The sequence below is a fragment of the Paramisgurnus dabryanus genome, chromosome 4 (genome assembly GCF_030506205.2).
Source record: "Paramisgurnus dabryanus chromosome 4, PD_genome_1.1, whole genome shotgun sequence".
Taxonomy (NCBI): domain Eukaryota; kingdom Metazoa; phylum Chordata; class Actinopteri; order Cypriniformes; family Cobitidae; genus Paramisgurnus; species Paramisgurnus dabryanus.
In genome coordinates, this window is record NC_133340.1 from 2,840,262 (window position 1) to 2,860,195 (window position 19,934).

A 19,934-nucleotide genomic window follows, 5' to 3' on the forward strand; every position below is an offset into this window, starting at 1 on the left:
AGCTTCACATTTCCGGCTGACGTCGGAGAGAGGTATTCAGGCCAATCACAACGTACAGATTAGCTGGCCAATCAGGGACACGGAGCTTTTCAAATCCATGCGTTTAAGGAAGAGAGTGAAATCTTGAGCTATAAAAATGAATGTACAGTATGTGGAAAATAATGTTTTTTAACCATAAACCACGCAAACACATTGTATTACACCAAATGCACAAAATAACACTATTTTAGCAATGAAATAGGTGCTCTTTAAAGCAGTTGTAATACAGAAATATACATGTTAGCATTTCCTACTATTATTTTGCTTATTTAATATTTATTAATTATGTTAATAATTAAATTGCTGAAAAAAAATGTAATTGATTTATCTTGTCAGAATCAAATTAAACAATGCAAAAACATGACCCCACTAAATTAATTTAAACGTTTAAAGTAAGTAATACCAAGCTTTTTTTGAAAAAGCGGTGTATCAGAGCAGATCTAAAGTTATATGGTTAACACAGTCTATGTGTGTGTGTGTGTGTGTGTGTGTGTGTGTGTGTGTGTGTGTGTGTGTGTGTGTGTTTGTGTTTGTATTTTAATGTGTGTTTGCTAGATTGTTTGTATGTGTGTGAGAGCACACAGTTACTGACCTTTGGCCCTGCCTCTGTCCTCTTTTGCTCTTCCTAAAGGTGAAGGGGGAGTGGGTAAGTTTTCTGCCCCCTCATCCACTCACCCTTTCAGCACTCGATCTAATCACTGTTGTAAACATACTCTGCCACCTCCAAAATTAGGTGTAAAAAATAAATAATGTAGTATTATTACACAGCTTAAAGTTTAGGCAACATTGAAAAGCTTTTATTTAAAGTGGCAGTGTTTGTTTCTAGATCATCTTTTTTGTTCACTGTATTATTTGTTTGTCAAAGGGTTAAGATCGGCCCTGTACAGAGATCACATGTGGCTTTTCAGGGTATTATAACATGCGACTGTAGGGGTGGACGATATTCCAGTAGAAACCGGGCAAATGTATTGTAAAGTCTAATTTTTGTGTGATATATGTAAGGGATAAGCATCATTAACAGCGCTTTTCCATTGCATAGTACCCCACGGTTTGGGTCGGGGCAGCTTTCACTGGGAGCAGTACGTAGTACCTGATACTTTTTTTAGTACCACCTCGGTTGGGGTTCCAAGCGACACATGCTGAGACCAAAATGTGCTGCGAAAACACTGTAGAACACTAATTGGTGAGAATCGTCATTACCAGCGTGATCGCTATAATGTAAAAGATTAGCTTTACCTTCATGCTAGCTTGCGCTGTCTCGAGTAAACATGTTGTCATCTGTGCTTTGCTGTAAGTTCCCAAACTCCCTTTAGCGATGAAAAACATCCACAGGTTGAGAATCAGGACGACCATAACAGTTTTTTTTCCGGACTTGCAGTTTGTGGCGGCACATTCGTCACGTCCGCATATATGCTTAAATGGAACTTAAATGAGGCTCAGCAGAGCGTGTCGACTTTTGCCACGGGTGTTTGTTTAGAAACTGTCATGTGAGACAGAGGTTTTGATTATGGCGATGTGCAAACATCTCTTTGTGGTGGTCAATTTTAATTTTTTGGTGGACTGAGAAATAAATGAATGTATGGTAATGTACAACGACACTCTCACTTGTATGATGGCACAGAAGTAGTAGGTATGAGAGACAAGCGCGTGAGAGACAAGCGCGTGAGAGACAAGCGCGTGAGAGACAAGCGCGTGAGAGACAAGCGCGTGAGAGACAAGCGCGTGAGAGACAAGCGCGTGAGAGACAAGCGCGTGAGAGACAAGCGCGTGAGAGACAAGCGCGTGAGAGACAAGCGCGTGAGAGACAAGCGCGTGAGAGACAAGCGCGTGAGAGACAAGCGCGTGAGAGACAAGCGCGTGAGAGACAAGCGCGTGAGAGACAAGCGCGTGAGAGACAAGCGCGTGAGAGACACGTAACACGTAACATAACTCTACAGTCTCATTAGCTACAAAAGTGAGCGACACCGAGCAACACGCACTCGCTTGATGGGCGTTCCTTGGCTAGTATCTAAAAGCGGTATCAAAAGTCACTTTGGAGGTATTGTTAAGTTACAAGAAACGTGTTTTTGGATTTAAAAGTATTTATTTCTTGATAAAAGTAACAAAATATATGAGATAAAATGCCAAACTTATCAGATATATACAGAAATGTGCATTTTCCGCCATCTTGAATTATTTTCTCCGACTTTACTCCGATTGGCAGTCGCTTTGTCGCATCGCTCAGCATTTGCATAAAATAGCCTGCTTGTCTATTTTGGACCCACCTTGCTCGCGCAGCGGCGAGCTTGTTGCTTGTCGCTGGCAAACGGCCACTCCCATTGAAAATGCATGGTAGCCTGTCGCTCTGTCTCTTGTGGCTAATGTGACTGGGGGGTGAGAGACAAGATAACGTTAATGTAGCAATAACATGTAAGAATTTTTTCCTTAGTGCCAACAGCAGAACTGAAAAGGGCGGAGCTTATAGATACTTCTGTCGTTCATGTAGTAAGAGTTTAGCTTTTATCGCTCACCCCTATTTGGCTTGTGTCTAGGATCTTCTTGATTGATGCCTTTAGGGTTCTCTGCCATAACCATTTATCCCATTACCTGTATTTATTTCATGTATTCCTGTATGTAAGTCTTTCATTTTGGCATTACATACAGTGTGTTTGTATTGAGACCTCTCATGTATATTCATATGTTTTACACCACATGTGAAGACATCATGGTTGGCTGTCTGACCTTTCAGTTTTGTATCCTTTCACACTCTCTCTCTCTGTATGTCTCTCATCCGCTCTTGCTTTCTGTTCTGGTTCTCAGGTGGATGAGTCACAGACAGGTGAACCGGGGTGGTTAGGAGGAGAGATTAAAGGAAAGACTGGCTGGTTTCCAGCAAACTATGCAGAAAAGATCCCTGAATCTGAAGTTCCTCTCAGTTTGAGGGCCAGCGGCACCCCTAAATTAGGATCCCAGATATCATCCACTTCCTCATCTAATACGGCCACGCCCATACAGCCAGTTTCCACAGAGCCTGCACCGATACCCCCTCCCTCTTCAGCCGCAGCCCCACCAGGCCCCGCCTCCTCATCTTCCTCAACATCTAGCAATTGGGCAGATTTCAGCACTACGTATGTATACCGTATTTTCCCATCAGTTGTTTACAAACCTGGAGCTTTTGTAACTGGTTCATTTTTAAATTTGGTTAGATGGCCATCTAACTCATCTGTGGAGAAGCAGGACAGCGATGGGTGGGACGCGTGGCCAACCCAGCCCACTCAGCCTTCTCTGTCTGTGCCCAGTGGGGGTCAGATGAGACAGCGCTCGGCTTTCACACCCGCCACACTCTCTGGATCCTCACCCTCGCCTGTGCTTGGACAGGTATGTGATACTGTCTCTCAGATATTGGGTCTGTCCCATACTTCTAAATTTGAATTATTCCTAACCTTTGATTTCATCTCATGATGTCTCAGGGTGAGAAGGTGGAGGGTCTGCAAGCGCAGGCTCTGTACCCCTGGAGAGCCAAAAAAGACAATCACCTGAACTTCAACAAGAATGATGTCATCACCGTGCTTGAACAGCAGGACATGTGGTGGTTCGGAGAGGTACAGGGGCAGAGAGGATGGTTCCCCAAATCGTACGTCAAACTTATCTCCGGACCCGTACGGAAATCTATGAGGTGTGTACCTGTGATGGCCGCGTCTTCAGAAGTATAGGTGATGTGGAAGTGAGTGGTTACAAATTAAAGGTAGAAAAGATAAGCATAAAAATTCATTAATAAGCGCCTGTTCACACTAAGACCAAAAACGAATCCACTATTAAAATCATTCATCAGCATCTCAACTAATTTTAATCAGGGTTTGCATTAGGGCTGAACGATACATCGAATTTTCATCGTCATCGCGATATGAACTCACACGATGAACACATCGCAACAGACAGCCTTGACGCGATGAATGAAGGGAAAACGGTAAGCGCATGTAATAAACGTTTGACCTATCACGTTTAGTCCTGAAGACATGCTCTGCGTCCCAAACCGCATACTTCCATACTATATAGTAGGCGAAAAGCACTACTTCTCGTACTCTTTGCATACTATATAGTATGGAAGTAGGCAGTTTGGGATGCATGGATGGTTTGCGCGTTCATGCTATTAGGCCAATCAGGGGAACCCCCAAGTCAGCTACACTCAGATTGAATTGGGAAGTGTCAGTTGCGACACTGTGCCTGTTAGCATAAACAATAGCGGAGAAAGGAGAGAAGAGTGAGGAAAATGTGTTGTCAGACGAAGACCTTGTGGTGAAAAGGAACAGCACTTCAGCTATATCATGGAATTATTTTGGATTTAGGAGAGATGGCTCCAGGTACTGTGGAAGTGGTAATTCACATATTGCGTCTATTGCGTGCTCAAGTTCATTATTTCAAATGTAGGCGCGCAGTATGTGCGCCCTGGAAGGGCCGCGGTTGTGACTCGCACACGGTGCGACGCACTCGTTTTTCCAGGATTTTCAAAAACATTTTAACTTTTCAGAATGACACAAGCGCAGGGTGCAGATCATGTGACGATAACCTACGTGTCTAGCGTGTTCCACGCGTTTTTAGGCGTGACATGTGAATGGTCCCTAAAACGTGAAAAAATATAAAATATTTATCGCAACTCACATCGTCATCGCAACATTAAACAATGTCACCGCACATCGCAACTTTTCCTCACATCGTGCAGCCCTAGTTTGCATAAGTTTAAGTTCATAAAGGAATCCAGACTTCTGTGTAAAATGTCTGATTCAATCCACAGTATAAATTTTTTAAAAGATTGTAAGGAGTTTAGTTTTTAATGCTATGCTGTTTTGTTTCAGTATTGAGTCTGGTTCCTCCGACAGCCCCCCCAGTGTTAAGAGACCCAGCCCGTCCCCGAACAAGCCCACGGATCTCGGAGAAGGTGGGAATACAGCATAAACAAAGCACAATAGTGCTTGTATATATTCTCGTAATACGGTCCATATCAGATGTGACACTTGTCTCTTTCTTTTAAGGGTGCATAATGATTAATCGCGACTAATCGTTTGCTGAATAAATGTTTAGTTTACATCCAACATGTGTGTATTGTGTATAATAATTATATATATATATATACACACATCCATTTATAATTTTAAGAAAAATATATATTTATGAATTAAATATTTATAATTATATATATTATAAATTAAATATAAATATAAAAACGTATATACACATGTAAATATTTAAATATTTGTTAAATATCTGTGTGTATTTAAATATACATCATTATTACAGTACACACGTACATGATGTAAACAAAAACTTTTATTCTGCAAACGATTAGTCGTGATTAATCGTTATGCAGCCATACTTTCTTTCTATTTCTTCCAAGCATATTAATCACAGTATAAGTCTTTGTGCTTTTACGTGTTATTACAGAGTATGTGGCAATGTATACCTATGAAAGCAGTGAGCAAGGTGACCTGACCTTCCAGCAGGGTGATGTCATCACGGTCACAAAAAAAGAAGGGGATTGGTGGACCGGTACTGTGAGCGGGAGGACCGGAGTCTTCCCCTCCAATTACGTCAAACCTAAAGATTCTGAGGTAAACATTTTAATATGTTGATCTGAACTTAAAGCTGTAAAAGCTTTATGGCATCCACTGATGTTTAGCAGACGTTTTAAAAAAAACAATTGTTTAATATATTTCTATCGCATAGCCTGAATTTGTGTGTTATTCAAATGATGCACATATTAAATTCAGTATCAGCACAACATTCTTACCTCTGTTTTTCTGCCCAGGGTTTGGGATCTGCTGGGAAAACAGGAAGTTTGGGGAAGAAACCAGGTGGGGTATCTAAAAACATAAAATTTTGCTTATTTTGACCATTGCTAACTCTAACAGACTGATCCTGTCCTGCTCTCTGTTTTTCTCACCTGTTTCCTGTTTCACTTCTGGCAACAGAGATCGCTCAGGTCATCGCCCCCTACACGGCCACAGGGCCAGAGCAGCTAACTCTGGCACCAGGACAGCTCATTCTCATCCGCAAGAAAAACCCGGGTGGATGGTGGGAAGGAGAACTTCAGGTCTGAAAAACACACATGCTGTTAAATACACTCAGCACGTTACAACGTTACCGTACACATAGATTTTGTTTTATGTGATCTCTGTATAGAAACGGCATATATTTGGTCACATTGCCCTAGTTTATTTAAAGCTGAGTGAATAAAATAATGTAAATGGCATGTTTTGGTGCTTGTGGTGTGACATCATTGGGTACCAGTGAGACAAAACCTTCATAAATGTGTATATGTGAATGTCAATTAATAACCTACTGCTCCTGCTTTCTTTAGGCAAGAGGAAAGAAGCGTCAGATTGGCTGGTTTCCAGCTAATTATGTTAAATTATTAAGCCCTAGCACCAGTAAGACCACACCCACAGAGCCCATCCCACCCAAGCTGCCAACGCCCAATGCAGGTAATGTTTCAGTGAACTTAACGTTCACTAGAAGATCTTTGCACATAGGGTCTGAAGATTAGTCACATTAAAAATTAAACTGAAATTTAAAAAAAAATACGACCTTGTGTTGTGTCAATCATGTTTACACACTGCCTATAAAAAATTCAGATCAGTTTCGATTTACTCTTCAAGTACTTTGTCATACAAAGTGAAGTTCATGATTGACTGTCTCTAAGGCAAAAAATCTGCCACAAACCACAATTGCTTAACGTCTAGGCTTTGTTGTTCTGAACATCTAAGTGTTCTCATCTCTCAAAACTTTTAACTTTTTTCATCTGTGAATACTTATTTTTAGAGATTCACTGGAATAAAAAAATTTCATAAATAGTTGATTATTCAGACTAGTTTGGTGGTTATACTATGTTGCATGAGTTAAATTCTCTAGATGACATTTTCTGAATGTTATTCATTCATATAATGACCATTAATATTGAAGATTAAACAAGTGATGTTCTTTACATTTTGTATACACAGAGCTCAAATTCATGACATTTTACGGGTTGTTGTTTTTTTTTACAGAATATATCAGCCATTACTATTGGCTGTTCTTAAACTATTTACCGATAGTGTCCAAACTTGCTTTTTTTGACCGATTATTGGCTGATATATCAGTGCAGTTACTTATTTAATATCCACAAACTGCATACTGAATTTATGTTGCTTCTGTATATCTCAGTGCTTGAGCATTGGCTAAGCAATGCAAAAAGTTATTAGTTTGAACCCAGGCACAACCCATGTTGATAAAAAATATGCATTAGTTTGGATGAGGATAGGGGTGACCCCGAATAGTCGAAGATTCGATGCATCGATAGGAGAAGCCTGATTCGACTACCAATCTCATAGTCGAATCGTCACAGATGTGTTGAGGATCATTCAATTTTGGCCGTATATGGGTGCACACATTATCTGATTTCACATATAACAGCTTTCTCACAATATATTAATATACAGCATATTATTATAATGCTGCAAATAATATGTGAAGTAGCAGCTTTCAATAAATATTTGTAAAATGCGTTAATAAATCCAACAACCCCTGTGACCGGGCTTCACGTCCATAAGAGGTCTCTATGTTAATAAAGCCTTGCCTCTTTGTTTCTACATTTAAAAGACAAAGCTGGCAAATTAAACTATGACTTTCGTTCTTTTAATAATTTCTATATTTTATTTTATTTATAAATCACTTTGGGTTATCTGATTTAACTATTTGGCTTGTGTTTTGTTTCCGTGCACTTGAGGCATTTTGCATATTTGTTCTGCACTTTGCTACTTCTGACCTTATTTTATAAAAAAAATGTATTTATTATAAACGTAAATTCCGATCTAATTTAAGTATGTAAATTTTAGATAGCTTTTCGTTGTATCGATGTTGCGCTATTGCGTGCTGGCCATGCTTGCGCATGTAATTTAGCCGAACGGGTGCTGCGTCTCATATTTAGGAGTTCATCAAACTAAACATTAAAAAACGTTTTTTCGACGAGTATAAGTTTTTAAAATGTATTTAAAACAGAGTGGTTATATTGTCTATCTTAAAGTTAAACTACAAAACAGGTAAGCCGTTTTTTTTATTTCGGTGATGAAACGGAAATCTGCACCAAACCTATTTCTGCCTGACACGAATGTCTTTCTTGTGATTTAATATTATGGTCAGTCGGTGTTCACTTTCAAATGATAGCAAAGAGATTCCTGAAATAAATAATATCATCCGGTCTTTCTGTATCTAAAGTAAATACAGAGATGATCAAAGTCAAAGCAAGCAAGCAGGTATTTCTGTGCTAAATAATAACGCGTAGTGTCTATAAAATCATTAATTTCAGTGTTTTTCTTGTTATAAATTAAAGTTTAATGAATTGTATATAAAGATTAGTTTTTATCATTTACAGTCACAATCACAAATTATTTGTCATTTCTCGTTTGTCGGGTTTTTTTTGGTCATGACTGCTTTGACGCGCTTTCTCCAAATTAAATAAAAACAAGCCGGAGTTTCCAAGGCAGGATCACCTTTGTTATTTTTTTAGGTTTAGTTAAAAATGTATTTTTGTGTGATGTTCTGTAGATCGTGGCTTTAAAATGTTATGAGGAATAATTAAACAAATGTTGCCTTACATTTTACCTTAAAAAAAATATATATAAATATATAAATGCATCGTCAGTTTTGTCTTCGTTTATTACTTGAAAGACAGTTTTGGTCACTTTATCAGAAAGTTGTTTATGTGTGCTGCTTGTGAAAGAAAATAAAAGTTACCAATTTGTACCTGGTCTGGCCCCCTCCCAACCCATGCATACAAACATAGATGATTCGACTATCGGTCGACTATGGAAAGATTAGAAAATTCTGATTCTAATATGTAAATCCTTAGACGAGGACACCCCTAGATGAGGATGATAAAACAGTGGGTCTCATTCTTCTATAATTGCGTACGTTTCTCGTATTTATAGGCACACTTGTGCACGTGGCCGGTAATTTCCATAAAACACGCCCAAACCAGCTCCATAAGAGCTTTCCGCAGGACTGGTCCAAATTTTAGAGCAAAGGAGCTCGAAAAGAAGCAAAGGAGCTCGAAAAGAAATCCATGGTCATATTTATTATTGGGTAAAGTTCCTTTTTGCTGTGCATTTTTTATTTGGGAGGTTTGGCTGTCGCTGGAGATATCCAGTGCTGTCCACCGACCGGAGTAACATTAAATAAGTATTGGATGCGTTAATAAATATGACATTTAAATAACATGACAGAGACGCACATCTGTATCTAAAATAAAACAGACAGGTGATCAAATGATTGACGTTTGGACTTCTTATTACATTTACATGGCGTTTACATTAGGCATTAAGCTGACGCTTTCATATAGAGATTTAAAAAGTGAGGAAGGAAGGTGTGAAGATTTGTCATTACGCGCAATTATCATTATCTTCTTTATATGTGTAGAAAAAATAAGTAGGCTATAATAATGTATAATATAATGTATATAATAATAATATAGATCATGTATAATAATATAAAATACAGAAAATATTATCCAAATTTTATATTTCAATTATTATAATTATAGCCTAGTATATTTGATTATAGCGTACGACGTGATTATTGCGTACGAGTGGTTGTAGGTTTTCTTGAATTTTTGCGCACATTTAGAAGAATTTTTGACACGAAAGTTTTTGTTGCATCACCATTTGTTCGTGAAAACATCCGTAGCACATCTAATGCACAAATTTGTACGTACGCATGCTTTGTGAATGAAACGCATTGTTTTTCGTCGTTTGTGGAAGTAGATTTATCCCTTATATATTTAATCATTTGTATTTTGCTTTTGTCTGACCCCTTTTTCATTTGTGTTTGCGTGTCACAGTGTGCCAGGTGATTGGCATGTACGACTACACAGCGCAGAACGATGACGAGCTGCCTTTTGGCAAAGGCCAAATCATCAACGTGTTGAGCCGAGAGGATCCCGATTGGTGGAAAGGGGAGCTGAACGGTTCCGTCGGACTTTTCCCATCCAACTACGTCAAGCTGACCACCGACACTGACCCCAGCCAACAATGTAAGTCCAGACTGTTAAACACTTTCGCAAACACACACTCAAGAGGCAAAACGTCGCTCTAATCTCTTGTCTAGCACAGTGAAATTACAAATATTTCGTAAATTTCAAATTTCATTTCCCCCTCCCGAGAGCGTCTTACAATTAAAGCTTTCGGCTAAAAGCATGGCCCCCGTGCCAGTGTGGTCTCTAATACTTCCATAAGGATCTTTGAGGACCTTCTCAAAGTTAGCTTTAGCAAATGAGTTAGTTCTGTCCTCATGGTGCGGTGGAGTTACAGACCGGTCCTTATCCTCTGCCACACCGAAGCCCCTCCCCTTCCTGTCTCCAAGCAACCTCTCACCTCCATGTTGTAGAGCATTACGTAGAACGACCTCATCTCTATCTCTTTGCCTGCATGCTAGTGTCCTTGTCATTGTGGCGTCCTGTGAAAGTGTCTTGCAGAGTCCATTTAGTTCTCCTAGCTCGTAAAGATTTTTGCACATTGTGTTTTTTCTTTCCTTTTCTTTCTTTTTTCCTTTTTTTTGCTTATGTGCTGTGTTTTCCTCTTTCTAGGACTGTTATGTTGCCCATATCCCACTCAGCCTTGAAAGTCCTCAAAGCGACCCACTATCCCTTAAACTGTGCCCAGCGGGATGATGGGAGATGGAACATTGATCATGTGACTGCCCCCAGCTGGCTTTGTGGCCAGAAGAGACGAATACTACAGAGAGCAGTCGTTAACCTCAATATTGAGAACCGTAGACGCTCGCCAAAATTGCAGGCCGGCCTCCTTCGCATTAAAGCAATTAAATAAACAAGAATGCCTAACATTTTGAAGGATCTCTTTCCTTTTCTTTGGACAAATTCATGAACTTAATCATTCACACTGAATTTGTATAGAGAATGAATTAAATGCACTAATCGAATAAAAAAGTGCTGGATAGTGGGTCCTTTTGTGGCTTTCTGTCATCTAGTCCCAAAACCCCGCCTCGTTTTGAAGCGACCAATCGGGAATATGGTTCCATTCAGTATTAAGTTTCACATCTCCATCGTACTAATGCACCCCCCTCCCAGATTCCTCATTGGACCTTAGCACTACAGAATGACCCACTATTCATGAGTCATGACGTAACCGGGGTGCAGGAACAAACGTGCTTGTTATCAGTGTCATTGCAAACTCATCAATGTGTGGAATTGAGACCGCGATGTGTATGGCATATCCGACCGATTCCAATATCAAAATATGTGTGTTAAAGGTCATACTTTTTCATTTCGAATGCCAAAATGTGTCTCAAATATCTTTAAAGGAATACTTCACCCAAATTTGGAGTAAAGAGGGTCTTAAAAAGGACTACATTTTCTTTTTTGGGTGAATGATTACTTTAAAAGAATAATGGTCGGACATGCATGGACGTCGTGTAGAAAAACTACTGTTTCGTGTATTACCCCCCCCCCCCTTTCAGAACATAGAGGTGCTGTCACTCAGTTTGATGGACAGGATGGACTCATCAGTCCATTGTCCAATCATAAGCCTCTCTGTGTCATCATCTGTTACATGTTCATACCAAAACAATGGACGAATAGATGTGTGCTTGGTAGTCTTTTTGTTTTATTAATGTTCGTTTCATATTGTCTGTGTGACGGGGTTGAGATTTGGTGTTGCAAACCAAAAAAAACTGCACAACTGCCACTTGAGGATAATGGTACATGGACAGATGTGCGTTACGCACACGTTGTATTGGGAGTGTGAACCTGTTCAGCAGAGCGATCTGAATTTTTGCGCATTAAACGTTCATTTCATGTGTAATTGTGTTTCCAATGTAGATGAATGAATGCTTTTGTATCCTTTAATCTTTTATGGTTTACTGTCTTTGTGTTGATCGAATTTGCAATTATTTTTGAAATGTTGACGTTTATTTGGAGAACACTATATTTCAAGTTGTTCGTAATACAACTCACTATTTTTATAACTAGCTAGAGATCATTTAGGACGTCCAAATTTTATTCAGTTGAATCAATTGACTCTTTTGTCATGCTTAAACCTATTGAATGGAACGAACGGCATCAGTGTGAGGATTAATGTACTGAATAAAAGCTTAAAATCATTTAATCACAAATGCTTATATATTAATAGGAGTTTACAAGGAATTTCATTTAAACAGATTAGGGTCTTTAGATCATCCAGTGTTTTTTTTTAATGCTTGTTAAAAAGCATGGATTTAATTTATGCTGCTTTAACATTGTACTGGCAACTAATTTTATTTCGTTTTATCTGCCTCAAAACAGTATTGTAATTACAAAGTCATAAATTCCTGTTTTACTCCATCCAAGTTTATTTCATATTTGTGTGGTTTCTCCGCGTTAAAGTATCGCTGCTTTAACGTTGGGTGAACGGACTGTCGGTCGCAACTGTGATGATCAGTCTACTGGACGATTTGTTTGTTTGTTTTCCGTTTAAATGAACCAACCACCATCCTCGGACTACAGAAGCACAAATGCTTCCTTACCATCCAATATCTGCAATACTGTATATTGAAATGCATCTGTTCAAAGCGATGTCCAAAACATTAACCATTGTACTTGGTTATGAAAGCATTTTATCGAAAATAAAATGAATGTACAGTTATGAACTCAGCTATGTACAACAGTTTCTAGCTTTAATGAAAGTGTCATACCATCTTTATAAAAAATGATGTATAACCATTAAAGGACTTCATGGCAACAGCAGACTTGTTCAATTATTTTCGTGTCGTTCTCAAAAGCGTCAAAATTCCTTTTTTAATGTTGAGTAATAACGTATGTATTTTCTTAAGAGTTAGCTTGGGTAAGTACGACAGAAGACAAATTCTTGAGCATGCGTACATGTTCAAGATGTTGCAGGACATAACAATATAATATTTTCTGTAAAAAGTGTCTTAAAGGATTAGTCCATTTTCTTAAAAGAAAAATCCAGATAATTTACTCGCCACCATGTCATCCAAAATGTTGATGTCTTTCTTTGTTCAGTCGAGAAGAAATTATGTTTTTTGAGGAAAACGTTGCAGGATTTTTCTCATTTTAATGAACTTTAATAGAGCCCAACATTTATTACTTAAATCAACACTTAACAGCTTTTTTCAACGGAGTTTCAACGGACTATAAACGATCCCAAACGAGGCATAAGGGTCTTATCTAGCAAAACGATTGTCATTTTTGACAAGAAAAATAACAAATATACACTTTTAAACCACAATTTCTCGTCTAGATCCGGTCTTGATACGTCACCGTGACCCCACGCAATACGTCATGACGTCAAGAGGTCACAGAGGACGAACGCGAAACTCCGCCCCAGTGTTTACAAGTGTGTTGAAAGAGGACCGTTCCTACGTTGTTGTATGTCAACTGATACTAATTAATGTCTTTGTGTCAGTTTATTGTTTACAATGGTCCGCAAATGTGCATTTTATATATGTAACACGTGACCTCCCTACGTCACTACGCATTTACGTTAGGTCACGCTGGACCGGACCTAGACGAAAAGTTGTGGTTTAAAAGAGCATATTTTTTATTTTTCTTGTCAAAAATGACAATTGTTTCACTAGATAAGACCCTTATGCCTCGTTTGGGATCGTTTATAGTCCTTTGAAACTCCGTTGAAAAAAACTGTTACGTGTTGAGTTAAGTATTAAATGTTGGGCTCATTCTCCATTAAAATGAGAAAAATCCTGCAATGTTTTCCTCAAAAAACATAATTTCTTCTCGACTGAACAAAAAAAAAGACATCAACATTTTGGATGACATGGTGGTGAGTAAATTATCTGGATTTTTCTTTAAAGAAAATTGAATATTCCTTTAATAGCTGAAAATTATGATTATTGGTGTCATTTATGTTACTGTCAAACACTGTTACCAAGTTAGAGTAACAGTGTTGACTGTTTCATAAGTCTTAAAAACTTAAAATGTCTCACTTTTAATAAATATTTAGGGTTTTAACACCTAAAATGTTTAAACATTTGGTAACACTTCACGGTAAGAATACATTAATGATCATGAATTCATGCATACATTCATGCATGGACTAAACATTACTTGACGCCTTAATACCGGTTTTAAAGGGGCCATGTCACAAGATTTTTTTTAAGATGTCAATTAAATCTTTGTTGTCCCCAGAGCACATATGTGAAGTTTTAGCTCAATATACCATATAGATAATGTATTATAACATGTTTAAATAGAGACTTTGTAGGTCTGGGCAAAAATGGCCGGTTTGGGTGTGTCTTTTAAAATGCAAATGTTCGGATGAAGTGCAAACACTGATCACAATGATGGTGGTTTGTTGAAATTTAAACTCAATTGTGCTGTGAATTATTTTCTCTGCACTAAATGGCAGTGCTGTGGTTGGATAGTGCAGATTAAGGGGTGGTATCATTATAATAAGAGCTCCTTATGACATCATAAGGAGAGCCAAATTTCAACGACCTTCTTTTTTTCATGTGCTTGTAGAGAATGGTTTGCTAAAACTTAGTTACTGGGTTGATCTTTTTCACATTTTCTACGTTGATAGAAGCACTGGGGACCCAATGAAAGCACTTAAACATGGAAAAAGTCAGATTTTCATGCCATGGCCCCTTTAATATCCCCTGGTGGTTAAAGGAAAAAAGTACATTACCTCATGCATGCATAAATGTTAGTAATTGTATATCAGTATTTCAATTATTGGTAAGAAATAATATTTTTCATTAATTATGAAATCCAAATTATCAAGCATGATTATGTCTTCTTAATAGTAGCCTGTAGGTAAAAGCAGATCCCAAAATTGGCAAAAAGTCCTGCACCGAGCACATGTTTTCTGTTGACATTCAAATATAGTTGTTATAATTAACTAATGATTAGTTTATCATGACTTTATCGTATGTTTGTCTCCTTAACTGAAGTGGTGACTTGATCCTGTGAAACACTGATGAGCAATGTAATGATGAGGTAACCGTGTAATGCATGAATATAAACATGAAATTTCAAGCCAAGCAATGTTTAACTTTTACTGCTTTATTTTCAAGTAGGATAACCCTACCAAGAGATAGTAGAAAATAAGTAAATGTTTGAAATAAATAAAATGTCACGACATTTTAAATAACACACTTTTAGTCACTTGAATACTTTAATGAAAATATCATGATCATACATAATAAATCATAGTTGATGATGCTGTACCCATCTTAGTTAATGTCTTAAAGGGGACATATCACGAAAATCTGACTTTTTCTATGTTTAAGTGCTACAATTGGGTCCTTAGTGGTTCTATCAACCTAGAAAATGTGAAAAAGATTAACCTAGTAACTTAGTTTTGATAAACCATTCTCTGCAAGCAAGTGAAAAAATAGGTCATTGAAGTTTGGCTCTCCTTATGATGTCATAAGGAGCTCTTATAATAATAATAATGATAATAACGTCCCTTAGGCCTAGTCCACACGGACACGGGTATATTTATAACCGGAGTTTTCCCTAAAAAAAAATCCCGTCCACACATGCTCGGTTTAAATTAAATATCCATCCACACGATAAAGCAAAAGCACGCTATCAAGCGCTGTCAAGAGCATGCCACACCAGCAGGCGGGGATATAACCCAAATCGTGTTCCGCAATATAGTGAGATAACTGAGCATCTATCTGTATACATGTTAGAAGCCCTGTTAGCACAGTTATTATTAGCAAGATACGTCCGCCATTGCACAGAATCATCAACAAAGCAGTCAGCGGCGCACAATCTTGACGTCAAACACAGTGGATAACGGCGCACACTCTGACGTCGCAAGGCAAAACTCCCGGTTTTACTCCCTACACGACACCACTGTAACCGGGGTTTCTTAAAAAGCTCACCCTGGCCGGGGTTTTTAAATATGCTCGGTTTCTGTGCCCTGATACTGCGGTTTCGTGTAGACGAACGGCCGAACCGCGTGAAAAAACTCACGGTTATAAAAATACCCGTGTCCGTGTGGACTAGGCCTTAATCTGCACTATCCAACCACAGCACAGCCATTTAATGCGGAGAGAAAGAGAAAATAATTCACAGCACAATTGAGTTTCAATTGCAACAAACCACCATCATCGCGATTAGTGTTTCATTTCATCAGCTCATTTGCATTTTAAAGGACACACCCAAAATGAAACACCTACAAAGTGTCAATTTTTAACCTGTTATAATAAATTACCTATATGGTATTTTATGCTAAAACTTCACGTGTGTACTCTGGGGACACCAAAGATTTATTTTACATCTTAAAAAAGTCTTGTGACCTTTAATTAGTTTTTCTTCCGTAAAGTCATGAATGGAAGACTTTGAACTTGTGTTACTTCCTGATAATTCATGAGGTATTAATGCGTCAAGTAATGTTTAGTCCATTCATGAATTCATGATAATTTATGTACCCTTACCGTAAAGTGTTACCCCAAACATTTTCAACCTAAATTGATAATTTTACAAGTGAGAAAATTTCAATTGAAAGGAAAAAAAATCACATTTTTAGGGGTTACCTAAAAAATTAAGTCTTAACAACTTGAATTTTCTCACTTTTTGTGAACATTAAGGGTTTTAACACCTAAAATATTTAATCATTTACGTTGAAAATTTCACAAGTGAGAAAATTTATATTGAAAAACTGAAGTAATGTTTTTAGTTGAACCAACTTTTACTTTTTACTGTGTGAGTGTGAGAGAGCGGAAGAACGAGTGTGTGTTTCTCAGTGTATGACTGTCAGTTCTGTTACAGTACATATTGTCAACACTGTTACTCTACCTTTAATAGTTACAGAACTGATCCTGACTAATTCGCACAACAGGAAATCATGATTTTCAGTTATGAGATACTTTTACAGACAGTATTATATTGTTATGGCCATGATAATGAGTACCAAGTTATTTAAATTATTAAAAATCTATATTTGAAAAAAAACTAAAAAATTGACTTTGGACACCAAATGTACCTGCAATAATCACCCACATATAGAAATACACAGTACTGTAAGTAATATTTTTTTTTAAGCCTGATTTTTATCTACACCAAAATTGACCAACAACTTTTTACGTAAGCGTGTGAAATTGGACTGTCTATGCATTTCACAGGGTGTGCGGATCTGCACCTTCTCGACATGCTGACCCCGATGGAAAGGAAGAGGCAGGGCTACATTCATGAGCTTATTGTTACAGAGGAAAACTATGTCAATGACCTGCAGCTGGTCACTGAGGTAAAATTCGAAATGATGACTTAAAGGTCTGTTTAACTATGATCAGTCTATTAAAGTCATGCAAGATAATTAGTACACTGTAAAAATTACTTAAATGTAACATTTTAACTTTCTTGACTGGTGAGGAGTTGCTATAAATTATAAAATAAAGATGAATAAGCTTAAGTTATTTAAACTTCATTTTTATAATGAATAGCAACTTGATAAGCAAAGTTGATTAAACTTAAAAATTGTGCAACAAGGAATTTTTACAGTGTAGGAATGAGGTGATGTCATTAAAACATTATCTACAATATAGTGTGTACAGTATATACATTAATCTACATTATATGAGTATGGAGTGATTAAAAGATTGATATTTTTGATTGATAAAAATTTGACTTTTTTTGTGATTGGCATAAAAATGTCACTCTCTAAAACTTCTATTGCTCATAAAAAAAGACTCATTTTCTAGTCTTTCTTTTTGCAAATTATTATTATTTATTTATTAAATATAAATTATAGATTATTTTGATTCTTTTAAAGATTAATAATTATTATTTAAATTGTGTTTCTTGCATTTCACACAAAAAACACTGATAGTACATTTTACAAAGTATTGAGTGATGAGCTCCGGTTTGTTTCCAGACCTTCCAGAAGCCTCTGCTGGAGTCCGAATTGTTGACGGAGAAGGAGGTGGCCATGATTTTCGTCAACTGGAAAGAGCTGATCATGTGCAACATCAAGCTGCTCAAGTATGCCACCTGCCGTTTAATCTAAGTCCTGTCCTCTAAGGGAGTTCATCATTAGTCACAATGCAATTAACAAACCCCTGCCTGTAATCCTGCTTTTTGGTTTAGAATTTATTAATGCAGCATGTCCATCATTAAATTAACTTTCATAGTTCATAGCCTCATAACATCTTTAAAAAATAAAATTAATGTATCTCCATATAATTCTCATTACATCACTCGTAATGTTCTTCTTCCGTTTCCAGGGCGTTGCGGGTAAGAAAGAAGATGTCAGGGGAGCGCATGCCGGTGAAGATGATTGGTGACATCCTGACAGCTCAGCTTCCTCACATGCAGCCGTACATCCGCTTCTGCAGCTGCCAGCTCAACGGCGCCACCCTCATCCAGCAGAAAACAGATGAGGTGCCGGAATTCAAAGAGTTTGTTAAGGTGAGACTCCATTTGTGGTTATACTGCAACAAGCTTAAACTGGTAATCCAACCCATTTGGCCGTTTTCAGCTGAAACCATGAAAATGACATGGACGCACTAAAATGTTTACAGGATGGGTTGTGTGCCAAAGTTTGTTCACTGCCCTAATGCCTAAAGTTTTTGCTTTGAAAAGACATATGTGACCCTGGACCACAAAACCAGTCTTTGAAATTGAAATGCATTCATCTGAAATCTGACATAAAATAACTTTCTATTGATGTATGATTTGTTAGGATAGGACAATATTTGAAAATCGAATCTGAGGGTACAAAATCTAAATATTGAGAAAATTGCCTTTTAAAGTTGTCCAAAAAGTCCTTAGCAAAATATATTACTAATGATAAATATTTATATATATATATATGGTAGTATATTTACAAATATCTTTGTAAATAAATATTAAATAATTAAAATTTATAATTTTGACCTATACATTGTATTGTTGTTGGTTATTGCTAGGGTCACATTTATTGATTGCATATTTTACAGAGGTTGGCGATGGACCCTCGCTGTAAGGGAATGCCCCTGTCAAGTTTCCTCCTCAAACCCATGCAGAGAGTCACTCGGTACCCTCTCATCATCAAAAACGTACGTGCACACTCATCAACGTCTTTCTGATCATCACATTAAATTCCGCAACATTATCACACGTGCCATTCGTGCTCTTATGCAGATTTTAGAGAATACCCCAGAGAGTCATCCGGACCACAGTCACTTGCGTTTAGCGCTGGAGAAGGCTGAGGAGCTGTGCTCGCAGGTCAACGAAGGCGTGCGTGAGAAAGAAAATTCGGACCGCTTGGAGTGGATCCAGGCCCATGTGCAATGTGAGGGGCTTTCAGAGGTATGACAACACAGACACACATAGACTTCGATTTGTTTATACTGAGATTTGGTTTAAATCCAATATTAAAATGTCAGATTTTATACTTTAATTTGTCTTTGCTTTCTCAGATAGTTAAGTCTGTTTAGACTAGGAACAACTAATGCTGCGTTCACACCAGCAGCGGTAGAGGCGTCAAGCGCGAGTGATTATAATGTTAAGTCAATGTAAAGACGCGTTTACGCGTGTCTGGGGGTCTCGTTTAGTGAGCGGCGGTATACGCGATTCCGCCTCATTCTCGAATGGCGCAATTTAAGCATTGGATTCACACCAAACGCGGTAGAGGCGGCAAAACGCGCTATTCGCACGTAGTTGGACGCTTGAGTTTGAACATGTTGCGTTTACTCTCTTAATTCGTATTGTGAAATTCTAGTCATTGAGACATTCACGCAGAAATTCGTGTCATGGGAGGGGCTTCTGCGACAAATGGTTTGGTGTGAAGCCGTTTGTTTACGTCTATAGAGTGCATTTTATCACTACGTTGTCTCAGAAAATGACGTGTTTGTCCTGTGGCAGCTACCGTAACTTCTCTATGCATTTCGGAAGGCATTGTTTGCAATTCACAGTTTCACCTCTA

The 19,934-nt window shown here is 37.9% G+C and overlaps 1 protein-coding gene across 6 annotated transcripts in view; it reads left to right on the top strand.

Annotated features, from left to right (window-relative positions):
* Positions 1 to 19,934, top strand: part of LOC135760578 (intersectin-1-like) — a 67,358-nt gene that overhangs the window by 38,640 nt on the left and 8,784 nt on the right. For 3 of the 6 annotated variants that reach the window (XM_065274596.1, XM_065274597.1, XM_065274599.1), the window contains 15 exons: positions 671 to 685; positions 2,839 to 3,146; positions 3,225 to 3,396; positions 3,489 to 3,694; positions 4,872 to 4,954; positions 5,458 to 5,624; positions 5,822 to 5,867; positions 5,985 to 6,106; positions 6,374 to 6,497; positions 9,887 to 10,078; positions 17,155 to 17,276; positions 17,904 to 18,010; positions 18,253 to 18,436; positions 18,967 to 19,065; positions 19,151 to 19,318. In XM_065274596.1, coding sequence (XP_065130668.1) covers positions 671 to 685; positions 2,839 to 3,146; positions 3,225 to 3,396; positions 3,489 to 3,694; positions 4,872 to 4,954; positions 5,458 to 5,624; positions 5,822 to 5,867; positions 5,985 to 6,106; positions 6,374 to 6,497; positions 9,887 to 10,078; positions 17,155 to 17,276; positions 17,904 to 18,010; positions 18,253 to 18,436; positions 18,967 to 19,065; positions 19,151 to 19,318 — 2,115 coding nt within the window. The remainder of the gene's footprint in view (positions 1 to 670; positions 686 to 2,838; positions 3,147 to 3,224; positions 3,397 to 3,488; positions 3,695 to 4,871; positions 4,955 to 5,457; positions 5,625 to 5,821; positions 5,868 to 5,984; positions 6,107 to 6,373; positions 6,498 to 9,886; positions 10,079 to 17,154; positions 17,277 to 17,903; positions 18,011 to 18,252; positions 18,437 to 18,966; positions 19,066 to 19,150; positions 19,319 to 19,934) is intronic. The other 3 variants (XM_065274598.1, XM_065274601.2, XM_065274600.1) reach the window with 1 other exon arrangement.